At 40.8% G+C, this 15,718-nt stretch overlaps 1 protein-coding gene across 1 annotated transcript; it reads left to right on the forward strand.

Annotated features, from left to right (window-relative positions):
- Positions 1-1,197: 1,197 nt before the first annotated feature.
- LOC141753222 (inositol polyphosphate 5-phosphatase K-like) lies at positions 1,198-15,645 on the forward strand. Its single transcript, XM_074611675.1, has 13 exons — positions 1,198-1,945; positions 3,862-3,913; positions 6,852-6,956; positions 7,075-7,183; positions 8,304-8,420; positions 8,897-9,072; positions 9,181-9,292; positions 9,447-9,556; positions 11,145-11,358; positions 11,505-11,642; positions 11,726-11,809; positions 13,200-13,304; positions 13,821-15,645. The coding sequence occupies exons 2-13, from the start codon at positions 3,870-3,872 to the stop codon at positions 13,884-13,886; spliced, it is 1,380 nt and encodes a 459-aa protein (XP_074467776.1). The 5' UTR covers positions 1,198-1,945; positions 3,862-3,869; the 3' UTR covers positions 13,887-15,645.
- The last annotated feature ends 73 nt before the right edge of the window (positions 15,646-15,718 follow it).

A 15,718-nucleotide genomic window follows, 5' to 3' on the forward strand; every position in this document is an offset into this window, starting at 1 on the left:
TTGAGTAACTGATGCAGGATAATATAACTAATCTTGAAACATCCTATTGTACTTTTTGTGTCAACTTATAAGCAGTAGTGGGTAGAAATGGAGTAAATATGATTAAAAAAAGTTATTTTTATAAAACAGTCACTATATCCTGACAGTAGTGCATGAGACATAATCTGAAAAAAACATGTGCCTTTGTGTCCTCCGGTGCTCCTAATGGCATCTGAGACATTTCATAGATCTGACGAAAACAACCAATCGATTAGATAATCGATAGATTTTTTAAAGCCTGAAAATAGGGCCATGAGGAGGTGCAGAAGTCCCAATGTCCAATGATGCCAAAAATATTGTGCCTACTGCTACTTTAAAGGGACTATTTGTAACTTTTTAAGCGTATAAATGTAGCGGGTCGCCACACATGCGCGTTCGCATATGCGCGCTCGCGTGTGGCTGGAGCCTCGTCTCCGCTGCCTGCTCTCCTTCACTCAGAATGCGCGTGCGTCCTCGCTGTCTCGCTCCACCTCTAGACGTGAAGGCGCACTCACTCCACACTGCAGAAGAGTTAGTTTAGCTCTGAGAATATCTAGTGAATGCACAGGGGATGTTTGTGCAGAAATAAATGCTGCAGTTCCTCCAGACCAACAGAGCTTTCCCGTGTCTTGTGAAGTGACGGAGCTCTTCAGAGAGTTACGTTACCCTCTCGTTACCGACCGGGTGCCGGTGTCTCCTCTGCTCTCTCCGGCTGCGGGCGGAGAGAGCAGGGAGACACGCTGCAGAGCCCCGCTGCTTCAGCCTGCACTTAGGCAGGAAAAGCCAACACTAGGATCAGATCTAAATCATGTTCATGGAGAGACCTTCGTCTGGTCAGCTAACATTACTGCCAAGCAGCTGAAATATAGAGTGATATTGTGCTTTTAGCTGACGTGTGTCGCCTCACTGTTTTGAGCGATGCTCGTTCAGGTATTTTTAGAGCGAGCAAGTGCGAGCCCGACGCTGACTTTCGTTGATTTCACGGCCACAGGTGTCGCTGTTAAGAAGCATTTCTGAAAGTTACAAATAGTCCCTTTAAGTGAAAAGATTGCTTAACAAAGTAATATTTTGAGGAACACAGATTTTAAACCTGGCTTGGGGCCCTTCTGTGTGGAGTTTGCATGTTGTGTTAGCGTGGGTTTTCTCCGGGTTCTCCGGCTTCTTCCCACAGTCCAAAGACATGCAAGATAGGTTAATTGTTGACTCTAAATTGCCCGTAGGTGTGAATGTGAGTGTAAATGGTTGTGTTTCTCCATGTATCAGCCCTGTGATAGTCTGGCGACCTGTACATGGTGTACCCCGCCTTAGCCAAATGTCAACTGGGATCAGCTCCAACCCCCCCGCAAACCTGAATAGGATAAGCGTTTACAGATATGGATGGATATACTGTATATATATATAGTAGCCTACTTTTAATTTTGGTACTTAAGTATATTTTGATGCTAATACCTTTGTACTTTTACTTGCCCTTTCAGAGAAATTACAGTTTTTACTGCACTTTGATTGAAATAGCACACAAGCAGAGCACCCTACACATTCCATACTGTTAAGAAAGTGAAGGATTAATTATGAACATACAAAGAGGGCTTCAGTGCAACAAATACCATGCGTCATGGTTACACTCAATAAACAGACATGTCCATTCATGAATAACATAATACTTTCTCACCGGGCTGTTAACCAACCTGGGATAATAGCTTGATCCGATGTTACGCTTTAAGTCCAGAGCAGGTTGTGTGTGGGAGCTTGAAGGGCAGCAGCTGAGAACAAAGCGAGGGAACCAAAAAGAGAACAAACAGTCAAACAACGGGACTCACCGTAGGAAAGCAGATCCAGTCTCTCGACTCCCCTTTGGAGACCTTCGTCGTCTGTGCGCACGGGGTCTGCGGCTTTTTCCGGACACCACAAGAAAGACACACGGAGAAAGGTATACTGTACTGAATGAATGATGGTGTTTTTGTTTTCATTCAAGGATATTATCATGTTATTGGTAATTTTCATGAAGTTAAAGGAGACTGTGTAAGAGGCAAATGTGTTTTCTTGTTTCTGTCTAAGTAGAAAACTGATATTCTTAAAGGTCTCAAACACAGGTAGAAGTGTCCTATAGGGCCAAAATGGGTTGAATATGGTTACACTCGCTGGACCCTTTCATTATTTATAAAATCTTAAAACACTAGTGTGTGTAAAATTGGTTTTGAAAAAATCTAGTTGGCAGATTTTTAGTGTTGTCAATTTGGTTACATTCAATATTCCTCTGCAATCCTTCCACTCTCAGATGCCTGTGTGGTATTACAAAAATCCAGTCTCTAATAATCTGTGTAGCTGTGTACGTGTGTGTTTGTGTGCGTTTATGTTTTAATTATATTGTTTAGACAAATACCGATTCACATGAGTTACAGGATTGACCTTATAGGGACCAAAATTAAGACAAGTTAGCACAAACGTTAGGGCAGGTCAGGTTTGGACGGAAAGCAGTTGTGGTTTAAGCTACACTAATCAATATTTTCAAATTAACAATGGATCAAATGACTACATGTAATGTGAGAGGAGCTATCGGAGTCATAATTACTGAGGACACTCAGAGAGCACAGACCTCCGCCAAGGCTGTTTCCATAACTGAAAAATAATGTGTGTTCCCCCTGTGATTTAGATTCACTCCCAATTTAATAGGTTCTTCCTTAGCCCATGCTGCATGCTTCCACCAAGTTTCATGAAAATCAAGCCTGTAGTTTTTCCGTAATCCTGCTGACAAACAGACAAACTGAAATGAAAACGTAGCCTCCTTGGCGGAGGTAATTAACACCTGACTACAGTTTCCCTCAGCTCTTAGCGTTTTAGCATGTTTCAGCTCAATATTTTCGTTTTTACGGCTCACGTCTTTATTGTTTTGGTACTGTCGGTTGGTAAACCAACTGTACACTACCTGCCCAGCACCAAACAGAAAATCAAAGTTAGCTAGCTGGCGCACATAGCGGAACATTTAGGAGCTAAAGAGCCAGATATTTCCCTCAGGAGTTGGTGGAAACCGAAACTGAGCTAAAAAGTGATTGGACATTTGTCTGGTGACGAGAAAGCACAACTCAAAATTATATATTTATATTAGTTGCAATTAGCCAACTAGTTTGCTAACATGTTAGCCATAAGGTGATAACATTTCATCGTGTTTTCTTCTTGTTTTGCTAACCCCAAATGGACAAAAATTCGAATGCATGTCAACACAGTGTCCTCATAAATGACAAGAACAAGTGTGTCTATTACAGACTAATCACAAACGATGAATACTTTAGTTTAGTTTAGTTTAGTTTAGTTAGACAATTAGCCAGTAACTGTAAAACGATACAGTATATACAGAGTTCAGAGGTCTCAAAACACTGCTTTCCTGCTTTGGCCTTCAATGCTAGGCTCGTCAACCACAAGCTCCTTTTGTACACAGTCTACCTGAATGAATGCTAAACTCTTACTCTGAAATGTTCCTGCAGTATGTGTCATTAGCTCACTATCAATAAGACTTTACCCACTAAACTATTTCACTGCCAGATATTCACCATAAGGGTGTATACAAATCTAATCATTTTATATATATCACAATCTTTTGATCAGGTTTTACAAAATGGCACCTAGATTAAGCGTTTCTGTTTTTACACGTGACCTTCAGGGCACTGCCACTTTAACGTGGATGAAGCTAACCGTGATTTGACATGATTACAAAGCCATTTCAGAAATGACTTTCAGGCATCCCTGTCAGGTCTGTTTTATTGGATGATGGTCTGTGCTCCCGGTGAACTGGCTGTCAGAGAGGCAAACATTTTATCTTGGCGTACATGTGTTTGTGTGTTCCTACAGGGGAGGAAATGAGCACTGGAAGATTTCGAAGTGGTGGGAGAGACAAGTGCAGGTAAGATCAGAATCCCATAAGAACCAAATCCTCTTCTTTGTCCTCTAACGGTCTCGCCAGGGTAAAGAACAGGAAGGAACAATGGTGATGAAAGTCATTGCGGGAGAAGGCACCGACTTCAGGGTGTATGTAGAGACCAAGAGAGTTCAGAAAAAGAAGGTATGACCCACCTGTGCAGTATCTGAATTGCCAAACCTTCATAAGTAGCTTTGAGGCTACAGGTTCTGAGTCTTTGCAGAGCTCTGTGATAAAACTTAAATAGCCTCCCATTCATCATTTCTCACTGGATCGGCGAACCCCCGAGGTTATCCACTTAACACTTCTTCTTGCGAAAGAATGTGCTTTAAGTCTCTGCATGTGACACTGTTACATGAAGTGGCAGGGAGAACTGGGGCACTCAAGATTAGCATTTTTTTATTTTGTAAGGGGCAAATCTCTTCTGGTTGTTTCTTTCCTATTGTCCCCCACAGCTCTCCGAAATTAAAACGCTGTTGACTTTCTGCCATGATTTATTGTTTGAACTCTGCCACTATACCAGTGACTCCATCAGAAATGATTTCATATGAGTAGTTATAGATTATATTTAGTCGTTGTAAAGGTGTTTGTCAGTTAGATTCAGGATTTATATGTAATCCCCAAAATAATTCAATATAATTAATTTCCATTGTTTTGGGAATACTTTACCTACATGACAACAATCAACACAATATCTATATGAAATTTTATTTTAATATTATTACCATGATTTTATATAAATCATTACAGGTACAGTATTATTCTGTCCATAGTTTCAGAGTCAGTGATCCAAATAGGAAAGACTTTTTTCTGTAAATAAGTGTAAAGGGTTAAAAAAATGCTGAAGAGAACATATGAGGATTTATATTCCAAAATGTCAAGCAATTATTGGGAAAAATCTTTGTTATTGTATTATATATAGTTCGGGATCTCTAAATTATTGAAGCCCACGTGTGTTATTATTTTTTTTGTCTACTGTTGGTTTTAAATATTATTTGATTTATTTTTATTTTATTCTTTTGGTTTTAATTCACGTCTTCATTTTTACTGGTTGGTTGCTGATCTTAATTATTTAAATTTGTATTCCTACTTATAAATGGTTTTAATTCATGCATATCATTTATGTGTCTGTTTTAGTTTGTGTTAACTTATGTCAAATGTTTTATCTTCACACTAGCAATACAGTGTTTGTAGTTGCAACTGCTGTGGTTGCTCATGTGTTGTCCACCTGAAATAAAATGTGCTTATAAATAAAGTTATTGCTAATTCTGGAACTAAACTTTTCATCTATAGTTGAAAATATCATCTCACACATTCATGGTTTTGAAGCCTTTAAACCATTCAAGAATTACGCAAAATGCTTTGGAGTTGCTTCATGAATTATGTGCTTCCAAATCTATTATGCAAGCTGTTCACTATTAACTGTGCTGTAACACTTGTTCATTTTAATTATTTGAGCTTTTGTTCTTAGAAAAAAATGTCAGAGCTTACAAAACTGCATTCAACCCCCCACCTCTCTCTGGGTTTACAAAGATAACCTTTCACCTATATGAGGAGAGGCTGGATTGAGGCCAAAAGAAGCTAATGCTATTGTGCGCTGTTGTCCCCTCACTAATGCATGACTGTAATTGCGGAGTTACAGGCATTGTTCAGTGTACTCAGCTTGATAGAAAGAGCGCCGGTAATAAACCTCTTAGGGATCTGAAGGGTTACTCAAGTCTTGCAACACGACTCACAATGATGGAGGATCAGCCTTCAGTCCTCCTCTTCTGCTCTCTGTGACTACACACACACACACACACAGACAAACACACATATGTTCACATGCCGTCTCCTGCCTGCGATTATCGTCCAAATCTGACTCCCTCTTGCCCACATTCCTGAGTCAACCCCACTGCTTTGTCAGTCGTTGCTCCGTTGCTGCATGACCACTCGGGACTCTGCCACGGAGAGGGCTGCACCGGTGCACACAAACTTCACCCTGGGCTTTTTCATCCTGGCCAGTTTGGACGTCCAAAATCAGAGGCTGCCTGAAGACAGATTTGAGAATTCGTTCATGTTACATCCAGTGGCTTGAGCAGAGTGGGCCACATCAAATGGTTGCAATCAAAACAACCAAAGACGTCTGAGGAGAAATCAAGCCAAAGGAATTTCTCCCACTGGATTTTGCTTGTTTGCCCTGGAAGGACAGCACCTTCATTTTCTATTTAAGTAATCACAAATAACCTTCCTGACCTTCAGGACAAACAGGTAACACAACCAACACCAAGATGGACCCCTTTACAGACTGTCCACGTGTGCGCTCAGACAGCATGAGCAGCTCAGTTTCTCAGGGCTCGAGGTCCAAGGTGCTCCTCCGCCAGCGTCTGTCTCAGCTGCTGACCTGCATAGAAGACATGAGCTCTGACGACGAAGCCGGCGAAGAAGTGTCCCGCACACTGGACGAAGCGTTTCAGCTCTGCGGGCGCTTCATTCCCACAGACACATTCAGGTTGACATGCGCACAACGCTTATTCACGCATTCACACAAGGTTACACAGATACACAGGCAGGAAGTGCTTGAGTTTATCTGGATTTCTTTATGGTTTGACACTTCTTAAGATTAAAGAAAATGTGCATATTGAAAAATTAAATATGTTATTGATAATATTCTGTATTTTTGCTTTAATATTTTAAGACACAAATAATACTGTATTATATATTGTTGAAATGAATAACTGGGAATGAAAGTAGACATAGAAATAAAGTATAATTAAAATGGTTTGTTTTCCAGTATTATCATTTGTAATATTACATTTAATAACTATAACTCTTAGACTATTTACAACAAGGCAAATGTAGCAATGCAACTTATATTTGTCAGTATTTTCTATTTTTTTCCATCACTTTGGTCAATTCTTGTCATAATCAAACACTGTGACAGGCTGCACATGGTGACCTGGAACGTGGCCACAGCGGAGCCCCCTGAAGACGTCACCTCTTTGCTGCAGCTAGATGTCCAGCCCCCCACAGACCTCTATGTGATTGGGTGAGAAATAACAATATGGAAACTTGGAATTTAAAACTTAGGGCAAAACTGAAGGACAAAAGTGTCTCTTGTACATCAGTGTGTTTTTTTTTCATTTGTTTGTGTTGGTGTGTGTCAGCCTGCAGGAGGTGAACGCCACCCCAGTGAGGTTCATCTCTGACCTGTTAGTGGAGGACTCGTGGAGCCACGTCTTCATGGACACACTGGCACCCAGAGGCTTCGTCAAGGTGAGAGAGGATGGAGGAAGAAAAGACATAAACAGAAGTTACACATTTGGGTCCACTAAAGCTGGAGTAGGCAGATTGGAACAAATATGATTAAAAAAAGTTATTTTTATAAAACTGTCACTATATCCTGACAGTAGTGCATGAGACAGGTAATCTGAAAAAAATATGTGCTTCTGTGTCCTCCGGCATCTGCAAGATTTCACAGACCAGAGGAAAACAACCAATCAGAGCCGAGCTGGAGCCTGCTGTCTCTGAGCAGCTGTCAATCACTCGCAAACTCAAACGGTCAAACTAGGCAGCGCTGATCAAATATGAATAAATATTCTGTTACTGTAATGTCTATTTCTCGCCTCAAATGTTTTCAGAAACATCTTGTGTAGTTGTAGTTGTAGTGTACTGTTTAGCTGTGAAAGACACGGGAGCCATGTTGAGATCAGTTGAGGAAATACCAAGCACCGCCCACCAGCCATAGCAAACTTGCAAAGCTGTTTCTGAAAACATTTGAGGAGAGAAATAGGCATTATAGTAACAGAATATTGATTCATATTTGATCAGCGCTGCTTAGTTTGACCGTTTGATTGGAGCTTGCAAGTGATTGACAGCTGCCTCCTGAATGAACAGCCAATAGGAACGCTCTCACTGAAATGACCTGTGATTGGCCAATGTCTCCCGTCACGGGCTAGATTTTTTAAAGCCTGAAAACAGAGCCATGAGGAGGTGCAGAAGTCTAGTTTTCACTCAGAGAACTTGAATTACAATATGCTGACAGGTTATTATGAATTTTTTGCCCAACGATGCCAAAAATATTCTGCCTACTGCTGCTTTAAGCTGGTATGAATAATAGTGTCTTGAAGGCTGTTTTTTGTCTCTGAAAACTTAAATATCCACGGGGATAAGTAGCTTAAAAATCCTCAAATACTCACTTACTTTGTGAGACTGGTAGCATTTTGTTTCATTTGATTTGACCTTTATTGGAAAATATTTTTCTTTAAGCTGCATAATTACATATTCTCATATAATACAGGAGAAATAAAAGGAAAGCTATTTTAAAGAAAAAAAGAAAGTGAACAGATTAAATTTTAAAAAATGATTAATAAAATTGGTCTCTATTTCTGTCTAGGTCACATCATTGAGGATGCAGGGTTTGCTGCTGCTGGTTTTTGCCAAACAAATCCATCTCCCCTACATCAGAAACATCCAGACCACCTACACTCGTACTGGCATCTTTGGCTACTGGGTAGATTATCACAGTGGGAGCGCTGGTTAGCCCTGAACCTTATAGACGACAACACTGTAACACTCTGCACACCAGGAATTCCATTGGCATCAGATTAAACACATTATGAAAGGCTTATTGTGTTTGTTTAGTGAGATGTGCAACAGCTTTGAATGAATGAAATCACAAACAAAGAACAGTAAAACTGGTGTGGTAACACTTGCAAGACAAATGGTCGAATGTTAGTTAAAGGAAAAACATCATCTGGCTGAATAAAGGCCAAACTTTTTCTATTCATAGTAGTAAAAAAAGGGAAGGGGGTTAGACAACAGTATATTTCACTTTCTTGTAAATACTGCAGTAAAATGAATATGTATTTTTGCTGCATATATTATTCCTAAAAGACAAAAATATCACTTTATACTTATTGTGTGAATCTTCAGAAGTCCATCTTTCACTTCAAATGCGATATTCCTTCCCCTCTGTTTATCTGTCAGGGTAATAAAGGAGGAGTGACCGTGCGTTTTTCCTTCTATGGCCACATGGTGTGCTTCCTCAACTGCCACCTAGCAGCTCACGTGAACTACGCTCTGCAGCGTGTCGATGAGATTGAGTACATCCTGGAGACACAAGACTTTGACATCGATGACACCCCACATATCCGGGATCACAAGTCAGTGCACCGACATCAAGGCCCACAAACACACACACAAACTGTGAAACATATGCACAGAAGGTCGTTGTTAAGTAGATAAAATGAGGCTCCATCCCTCTCACGAAGGGTGGTGTTCTGGTTTGGCGACCTGAACTTCCGTATTGCAGACCACGGCTTGCACTTCCTTCGCTCGTCCATCAACAGCGGGCGCCTTAACCTGCTGTGGGACAAAGACCAGGTGATGAGCCGGAATAAGCACACACACACACACACACACACACACACACACACACACACACACACACACACACACACACGCACACACACACACACACACACACACACACACACACACACACACACTCTTGCTAATTTATTTCATGTTCCTGCAGCTCACCATGATGAAGAAGAAGGAACCTTTCCTGCAGGAATTTGAGGAAGGGCCATTAAATTTTAAACCGACCTACAAGTTTGACCGTAACTCTGTAACCTATGATACCAGGTAAGGTGTGCCGCAAACGGATGTATAACACAAAAATACTCAACACATTTCTCATCTGTGCTCTTGTTTCCGTTTGAATTTTGCACAGCACACCGAAGACATGGTTGGGTTTTAAGTAAGATGCATTCCACGTTTTTGTGTTGCATGCCCCACATTCCTTTATTTCTTAGCCATCTGTCTTTTTCCTGACGTTTATGTGTCTCTTAACGACACATGTAACCCCTGAGACACACTAAACAGGAACCCAAAGCAGTCAGAGCAGTAAACCCTGATGCATAGATGATATTGGGAGCAGCTCTTTCCGTGAAGCCTATCCGTCCCTGACACAAACACAATGTATGTGTCTCTCTCAGAAAGAGCACTGTGGCACTGCCCCTAACCATGTACAGACCCAGGCCCCTGCAGCGCTGCAGCACCACCCTCTTCTTCCTCCTCACCTCCCTCACCTGGGGGCTGCTCTCTGTGTGGTTGGGGGCCTGGCACAGAGAGCTAGACCCACTGAGGTGGGTTTCTCCATAGATATACATCAGACCAGCAATACGTCATCCAGAGTAGGCTTGCGTGACCACGTCCCCTTTTGGGGAAAACAATCCCACGTCCCTCATAGACGGTATCAGTGTAAAAAGAAGAAGTTGAAACATGTCTCCAAACTTCTACTTTAAAAAAAACGGTAATAGTAATAATGCTATGAGTTGCTGTGTAGTTGGTTGCACCAACAATAAATCCAAAAATGTTGATCTCCAATTTGTTCCCCTGCCGTGTCACATCATCACCGTGGCTGGGTTCCCTTTTGGAGGAAAGAAACTTGCTGTCACTGGAGAGAAAATGACAAAAAGCTGTTAGGTAGCGGGTACTCAAGGCTTTCACACTGAGATTTGAGGCACATACGATACATGAATACTCACTGTCAGCATGGTAAATGGCTAACTGATGCTGGTGACAGTGACTAGCATGGCCAGCTAACGTTAGCTTGAGTGGGAGGCTGTTGCAGTAATACAGTCATACATTAACGTCATAGTGGCCTTGACTTTTTGCGAAGTACCCATATGTGCCGGTCTGATATATACCCTGTAGGAATAAGAGCGGGCCCCATACTATGAAATAGGCAATGAAGGTTTAATGTAATCACAAAATAACTGGAGACACTGATATAAATCACAAGACACAAAGGGGTTTAGTAAACATATTAACCTTGATGAATTTCAGACGTGTTCTGCAAATTCATTACACCTGAGACAACTTCCTCCTGCACCCAGCACCCCACTGTTTGCTCTTGCATAATGCATGTGTTGCTTTTTATAGTGAATGTGCATATACATAAGCTGTACCATGTCAAATGGTACACTGCTGACATCCATTATTTTTCCACAGCATGCTACACTGTAGGTATAGCTCTGCACTGCATATGTGTGTATGTGTGGTTTGTGTTCTTTAACAGCATTATTTCCAACATTTTGTATAAGAATAGCACTTGTTTGTTAGGTTGACACAAATGGAAATGTGACTGGTAAGCATTACAAACAGATAATTCAACTCATTCTCAAATTGGAAACCGTGTGATCACCACGGTTTCCTTTGCTTTGCTTAGTGGCAAGAAGAGGAAAATGGCCTGGACGGATCGGATCCTCTGGCGCATCAAACCCCAAACCATGCCATCAGAGGACGATGATGAGAAGGCATCGACTTCTACTGACGATGGACTCGATGAGTATCCACTCCTGGTCACTCAGGACAAGTACACCAGTGACATGAGCTACGGAGTCAGTGACCACAAGCCTGTCATTGCAACCTTCAGTGTGGAGGTGAGAGCAGGCTCACTGTAGGACGCTAGGACTGTTAATCAAGACATATAAGTCTGATTCTTTACTTCCGATACAACCACTAAATGCAGAGTTTTTTTCTGCATGATTATTAAAGCTCCTTCTCTTTCGTCTTTTCTTTACTGCAGCTGAGGAAGTGCTTTGACACACCACTGGTGCACGTATCTCCCCTGGGTGTATGGAGCGCCGACCATGATGCACTTCTTAACTACACCATCCAAGAGGACTTCATGTCCTCCACGTGGGACTGGATCGGCCTGTATAAGGTACTAGGACAGACATAGAGGGCAAAACAAACAAACAAAATAATACAAGAAAGATTTGAACTCTTGGGGCTGTTCTCCTGCAGGTGGGATTCAAGAGTGCCTTCGATTATGAGACCTTCGTTTGGGTTAGAGAGGACGAGTTGCCAGAGACAAATGAAGTCATACAGGTGAAGTACAAGTGTGACATTTGTATAATGTTTGGACAAATACTATATGAATGTTTGCCTCTTTAAAGGGGACCTATTATGCTTTTGGGCTTTTTCCCTTTCCTTTAAGCTGGGCATAAACTGTACGATTTTAGCCCTCTCTGGCCTGAATTTTGAGCCGCACGACTCATTTTGGAGTCGGACCAAATTTCAGCTTCTTTGGGCGATGTTTGCCTTGCAATGTACAGGGGTGACCGAGGACTGATTAACTCCTCCTGATTGGCCGTCGGATGAATTTCTGACATGTCCGAAATTTTGACCGTTCACAGGCTCTCACACAGTTGAAGTAGCGCCTCGAACCGATTCCCTAACGTCAGTGCCTCTTTTTTTTACTGTTTTTACAGTAATCAGAGCGTAGCTATCAAGATAACAATCTACAATAGATATAGTAAACATAGCCAGCTTACCTCCAATTCTCTCTGCAAAATGGACAGGCCAAACTGTCCACATCTTCCTAGCCACCTGCGAGTCCATATACGCCGGCACCTCTTTTTTAGACGTTTCAGCAGACAGGATGGCACAGATGATCAAGGCATTGTGACCCGTACAGATCTCTGCTAGCAAACAAACTTTACCAGCCTCTGAGGTTCCAAACAAATCTTTATTGATAACTGTCAACAGCCAGAACAGCCCGCAGGGGCCAACGGTACGTGTTTTTTTTTCTATTTTACACGTACAGTGTGAGCACTCAGGTCGTGGCTGACAATCAGACGCACAGTGTGAGCACATAAATCATGAGCTTTGGCTTTACATCGCAAACAATTTACTCGTACAGTAGGGGTAGGAATTACACAACAGCATTTCTAAAATCTTACAGTGTATGCCCAGCTTAAGTGTGTTATAGAGTTTTTTGTGCATGTAAAAGGTCTACTAAGTAACTAAGCCCAAAGTCCACGCCAAAGGGAGTTACTCTCCCCCACAGAAACACTGCTCCTGAACTGCCTGAAACAGCTTGCTTGAAGTCCCGTCTTTTCTTCTGTAACGTGGTGATGTCACCAAGTAACACATTTGCATAATACCTGCCTAGCGGCTGGTTTGGCACACCCTCAAACAAAACCAGTTAGAGCAGAGTCCAAAGAGATTGGTTCGGTTGACCAATCACAACAGAGTGGGCCAGCTGACCAATCAGAGCAGACTGGGCTTTTTGGGAGGAGGGGGACAGGAGGGTGAAAAGAGGTGCTGCCTCAGCCGGTATGAGGTGCTGCCTCAGCCGGTATGAGAAAAAGAAAGCGTTTTTTGAACATTGAAGCATGTAAACATGTTCCAGTAGAAAGCCCAAATACAAGTATGCACCTGAAAATAAGCTTAATAGGTCCTTTTTAATATGCATGTGTGTGTGTTTTGGTTGCAGGTATCTGTGGATAAGGACGAGATCCCTCTGCTGGGTGGACATTATGTTTTGGGTTACTACAGTACAAACATGCAAAGCATAGTCGGCCTCAGTGCTAACTTTCAGGTGAGTGTACCACTATCACATCTCTAGTTTGCTTTATTATACTGTATGTCATGTTATTATCATTTGTTTACTTAGAAGAGGATTGTGCCATTTATGCCCTGAGACACCTCAGTCTATGCTCATTGCCATTACCTAAGACACTTCAGTCTATGCTCATTACCATCAAATGTTGTAGGTATTGCCAGAAATAAAAGAAAAGGTTTGACTAACACTGAAATCTGTGATGCAAAAAAATTGTACAAAGCACAGTTTCTGTGAGTAATTGTTAAAAAAATAACATACAACTAAATAATTTACCCTCACTGTTTCATGCCAATCTTCAGTATATTTCCGACAATGTCAACAAAAACTGAAAATTACAAACTTCGTAAAGGCAGAATTTATGCAGAGCAGTTTGTACAGATGTACATAATTAGGTGGCCACTGAGTGTATATTTGCAGTAGAAACCGTGCATGGCAGTTTAGACTGTTTGGACTGTTTAGTTTAAGGATCTCATCTTTGTTTCAATCTTGCAGATCCTGGAGTCAAAGCGTGCTGTCATGGAAGGTCTCGTTCCTGAAAACATCAATGGACTCAACTAATAAGAACAAATTCACCGCAGTGCCAGATCGTATTCCTCCCCCCTGGAAATTTACACAGAATTGATTCAGTCTTCTAATTGCCCCCAAGATCAACTCAACTGGATACACTGATTCAGGCATTCAATATTGGCCACCATACTGTGCTATCACGCAGACCTGAAATTAAATTTTTTTTTTTTTCAACTTTGCCTTCAAGGAGTTCACCTTAAGTGAGATTCACTCTTGCTGGAACAGTTTCTCCACAAATATGGTTTTTCGCTGTAATGAGAAGAAAAGGATAAGTAATGTTTTTTTGTGATTGTAGTGCAGGTCAATATAGTCCTTGGTCAAATTGTATTTGAAAATATATGTTTATGTTTTGTTTTGGTCTACATTAGTGCCAGTGCAAAGTTGTACAATAAGTGTGAGAAAGATCTACCAATCATAGGGAACTGTTGTATAGAAAATAGGGCTGCCAAAGTAAACGTGATAATAACGCGTTAACACAAATTTGTTTTAAAGTAATTTCTTTAACAAATTAACGCAACTTGCATTTTTTAGGTCGTATGTATCATATGAAACTGGAAAACCTAAGGAATCCATTAGTACCAACCATGTCATACTAGCTTGTCGTGAAGGAGGATAAATAACGCTCAAAACTTACGCTAGAATAGGTGAGGAAAAACTGGCATGGCCATTTTAAAAGGGGTCCCTTGACCTCTGACCACTAGATATGTGAATATAAATGGGTTCTATGGGTACCCACGAGTCTCCCCTTTACAGATATGCCCACTTTATGTTAATCACATGCAGTTTTGGGGCAAGTCATTGTCAAGTCAGCACACTGACACACTGACAGCTGTTGTTGCCTATTGGGCTTGAGTTTGCCATGTTATGATTAGAGCATATTTGTTATGCTAAATGCAGTACCTGTGAGGGTTTCTGGACAATATTTGTCATTGTTTTGTGCTGTCAATTGATTACCAATTATAAATTTATATAAATTTTGAACAGTTAAAAAATGTGTGATTCATTTGTGATTAATCGTGATTGACTATATGCAATCATGCGATTAATCGCAATTAAATATTTTAATCGATTGACAGCCCTAATAGAAAATGATATGTTGATGCAGGCTGTTGTGCTGTCTTAATGCAGAAAGATGCATCTGGTAATTGAGTTTTTAATATTCTTGCTATGGATTATTGTACTCACGTGTCTTCGGGTGAAATGATAAAGATGGGAGAAAGATATATGAAATATAATGTACACATTAATTCCTCTAAGAACATTTAATGTTAGATTTGGATGCTGATGTGGACTTCTGCACTGAGGTGTTTTGAGAAATATTGCTTTATAACAAATATGTGTAATGTATATGAGATCATATATGTTTATCATGACAGACTTTAAGTCAGTGAACAGAATCATGAGATTATATTTTAAATTAATTATTTATCTATCTTGCTCTAAACCTCTTAACTGTAGTTTCTCACATTGCCTTTTCTATCCAAATGCAAATATTATGATTGTTGTCAAAGAATAACAAACTGTCAAAATTGTTAAAGTGAAATTGTGTCTAATTGATTGATTGATCAGCATGTATGATGTGTATTGGGATTATGTGTTTCATTTTGGTAATGGCATATGAAGTACAGGTTGTTGGTTAGAGAGTTGCTGGAAAAAAAGCCTTTCAAGTTCATCTGTGATCACAGCGCTGGACTTCTGTTTTCCTCTTGATGAAAATGTGTTAAACCCCCCCAAAATGTTTGAGGTCTAATTAAAGCTGAAAATTAGCAGCTGACTTTGAGAGTTCATTGGCATATTACATAAGAATGAATTAATTTGTGATT

This window comes from Sebastes fasciatus, chromosome 16, assembly GCF_043250625.1.
Source record: "Sebastes fasciatus isolate fSebFas1 chromosome 16, fSebFas1.pri, whole genome shotgun sequence".
Taxonomy (NCBI): domain Eukaryota; kingdom Metazoa; phylum Chordata; class Actinopteri; order Perciformes; family Sebastidae; genus Sebastes; species Sebastes fasciatus.